At 40.6% G+C, this 3,427-nt stretch overlaps 1 protein-coding gene across 1 annotated transcript; it reads right to left on the bottom strand.

The window, feature by feature from the left end:
* Window positions 1–488: 488 nt before the first annotated feature.
* On the bottom strand, window positions 489–2,908 carry LOC136851770 (uncharacterized). The gene is made up of 2 exons (XM_067126084.1): window positions 2,542–2,908; window positions 489–859 (listed from the first exon to the last, which is right to left on the bottom strand). The coding sequence occupies exons 1-2, from the start codon at window positions 2,906–2,908 to the stop codon at window positions 489–491; spliced, it is 738 nt and encodes a 245-aa protein (XP_066982185.1).
* Between the last annotated feature and the right edge of the window lie 519 nt (window positions 2,909–3,427).

The raw sequence follows: 3,427 nt of genomic DNA on the forward strand, positions 1-3,427 counted from the left end.
CTATAAAACCCCATAGCAATTTACGCCTAATTTAACTAAGTAGTGTAACACACAAAAGCAAAAAGAAACTGAACTCGGACAATTAAAGATTTGTATAACTCTACGGATCAATATCCTCCCAAGGTAGAAAAAACTACAAGTCACGTCCATTTAAAATCCATAAAAAAAAAAACGAGAGAGAGAGAGGGAAGAAAAAAAAAATGATCAGAACGGTTAATTCAGGAATTAACTTGTAAGATCTTCCATTAACCTGTCTTTTTAATTTCAGATATATGTGTCAACCAAGACACACCCAATTTCTCATCTAGAACAACAAACCTATTCCCTTTCTTTACTTCTACACACGAAAAGGACCTTCAAATCTAGGACCGAGCTTATAGTTCACCTGATTCCGGACATTTATTTTCACAAAAACCCTATCTCCCACAGTAACTTTAACTCTATCCGGCTTTTCACTGCTTCTATCTACCACATCCCCCGTTTTCATTTCAAGATTCATGGCAAGACATGCATATCTCTTTTGCCATCAACACAAGTGCCCTAACAGTATCATCCCCCGATGGAATAGGTAACAAATCGAATGTGCCCCGCGTTGGGTAACCAAACAGCGCTTCATTGGGAGACATTCCAATGATATCACTAACCATGGAATTAATGCTATGCTGCACCTGTGGAATATATCGATCCAAATTTACATCATTCCCCCCTACGGTCATTCTGAGAGCTTCAATAACCCTCCTATTTGCCTGTTCACACAGCCCATTAGATTCTGGTCTATAGGGAATAATAGTGACCTTCCAAATGCCCATTGCATCCTCAAGACACTCTAATGTCTTGTTCACAAATTTTCTCCCATTATCTGCAATCAGCACCTCAGGAACCCCATAATGACAAAAATACCCACTAAAGAATGCGACTGCCACCTCTTCAGTTGTTTTATGCTTCAACGGAAAAATCTCTACGAACCTAGTTAATTCGTCAACAGCCAACAACAGGTGCCTGTGGCCATAACTAGATTCACAGAAATTGATTAACAGGTCCATGTGGACCCTGGCCCATGGCCTGCTGGGAATAGGAAATGAACCCAACTTACAAGAAATGATCCTCGATGGCTTAACACGACTTACAAACTGAACTTTTCTTTCCCACCATTATCCCTACGTTAAGGATTCTATTGCCTGATGAGCCTTCTCCACTTCTATCTAAGCCATCATCCTCCACCAAACCTCTTCTCTCCATATCTTCCTTCACTCTATCTTACCATCTAATTCTCTGTCTCCCTCTCAATCATCTTCCTCTAACAGGTTCTTCCCAAGCCCTCTTCACTCCCTCCTCGTCATCCATCCTTAACACATGCCCATACTATCTCAATTGTGACTCTCTTATCACCTCTGTTATCTTTCCTAAGCCTGCTCTTCTTATTTCATCATTTTCCAATCTCTCAGGCAGTGATACACCCATAATCCACCTCAGCATTCTCATCTCTGTTCTCTCAAGCTTTTCTGTCTCTTTTCTTCTTATAGCCCATGTTTCTGATCCATACATTAACACTGGTTTTATCATTGTGTTTTAGACCTTGACTTTTAGCTTGATTGGCATTTTCTTATCACATACAACTCCAGCTACATCTCTCTACTTCCCCCATGCCACTTTTATCCTACTGTCCACTTCAGCCTCACATCCTCCCTCATGGCTTAGAGTAGATCCAAAGTATTTAAACTTTTCCACCTGTTTTATGATTGAGCTTCTTCTTTCTTGCCTTACTATTCTGTCTCTATCTTCCCTGCTGCTCACTAAAACCTCTGTTTTATTCACATTCACCCTTAAGCCACCCCTCTCTAAAGACTCCTGCCACTCTCCAACCCTTCTCTGTAATCACCAGATCATCAGCGTACAACAACTCCCACAGCACTTCATTCCTGATCTCTTCACTCAACACATCCCCGGTGTGATCCAACACTAACTTCAAAGTTTTCTGTTTCCCCAACTGCTGTTATTACTTTTGTGCTCGTTCTCTGATATATCATCTCAACCAACCTAATCAACTTTTCTGGGGCTATCCTCTTCCTCAAACACCAAAACATCACTTCTCTTGGGATTCTATCATATGCTTTCTCCAGGTCTATAAATTCACAATAAAGCTCCTGGTTTCCCTTTAGCCTCTTTTCCTGTAGCTGTCTTACTACAAAGATGGCGTCCACCATCCCTCTTCCTCTCATGAATCCATACTGCTGTTCCCTGATCTTTGCAATTTTTCTTAATCTCCATCAGTGTCCTCTCTAAAACTTTCAATCCATGCTCTGTTAGTTCAATTCCTCTGTAGTTACCACACTCCATGACATCTCCCTTCTGCTTTATATATATATATATATATATATATATATATATATATATATATATATATATATATATATATATATATATATATATATATATATATATATATATATATCATTAGACTCTCCTCCCAGTCCCTTGGCATTTCTTCCTCTTCCCATATAGCTTTTAATAAATCCAGCATCCATTTCTCCCCCTCTGTACCTAGTAATTTGATCATTTCAATTTGGAACTCTGATGGACCTGGTGCTTTACCATTCTTCATTTTACGTAATGCTCTCTTTACTTCTCTATCCTGTATCCTCATCACTAGTCGCTCCACCCCCCGTGCTTCCCCCATCTCCTCTCTCTCATTTTCAGCACTTAAAAGCTGTTCAAAATACTCTCTCCATCTCTTCTTAATATCTTCATCCCTATACAATATATTTCCATCTCTATCCTTGATGACACTCAGTTTACCCAAATCCTGTTTCTGCCTTCCCCTCAAGTTTGAAATCTTATAGGTATCCTTTTCTCTGTCTCTTGTTCCTAGTCGTTCACTCAGCTGCTCTGACGCCCCTCCAATAGCCATACCTACCATCCTTCTCGCATCTCTTTCCTCTTCTCTGTACCGTTCCTCTGCCCCCTGTACATGCCTTACTTTCCAGTCCTTTAATGCTTTTGATTTTCTTTTAATTGATTCTTGCACCTCTCCATTCCACCACCACTTTTCTCCTCTTGACACTCCATATCTGCTTGTTCTTCCCACCAGTTCCTCTGCTTCCCCCCACACATATTCCTCTCGTGTCTACCCACATATTGTCAACTCTGCTACCCTGTCCAACTTCCATGTTCCCCCTTTCCTGCCATCTCTCTCTCACAATCCTCCTAAATTGCTCCCCCTTTCTCCTTTAAGTTCCCAAATCTTAATTCTAGACCTCCTCTTTCTTGTTGGGTTTCCTCCTCTCATTTTCAAATCCATCACCACCAACTTATGTTGTTTAACACAAGCTCCTCCCAAGATCACTTTGCAGTTCGTCACATTGCTTTTGTCAGCTCCTCTAACCAGACAGTAATCTATTTGGCTTTGCACTCCTCCACTTTCATACAT

Source organism: Macrobrachium rosenbergii, chromosome 24 (assembly GCF_040412425.1).
Source record: "Macrobrachium rosenbergii isolate ZJJX-2024 chromosome 24, ASM4041242v1, whole genome shotgun sequence".
In the NCBI taxonomy this organism is placed as follows: Eukaryota; Metazoa; Arthropoda; class Malacostraca; order Decapoda; family Palaemonidae; genus Macrobrachium; species Macrobrachium rosenbergii.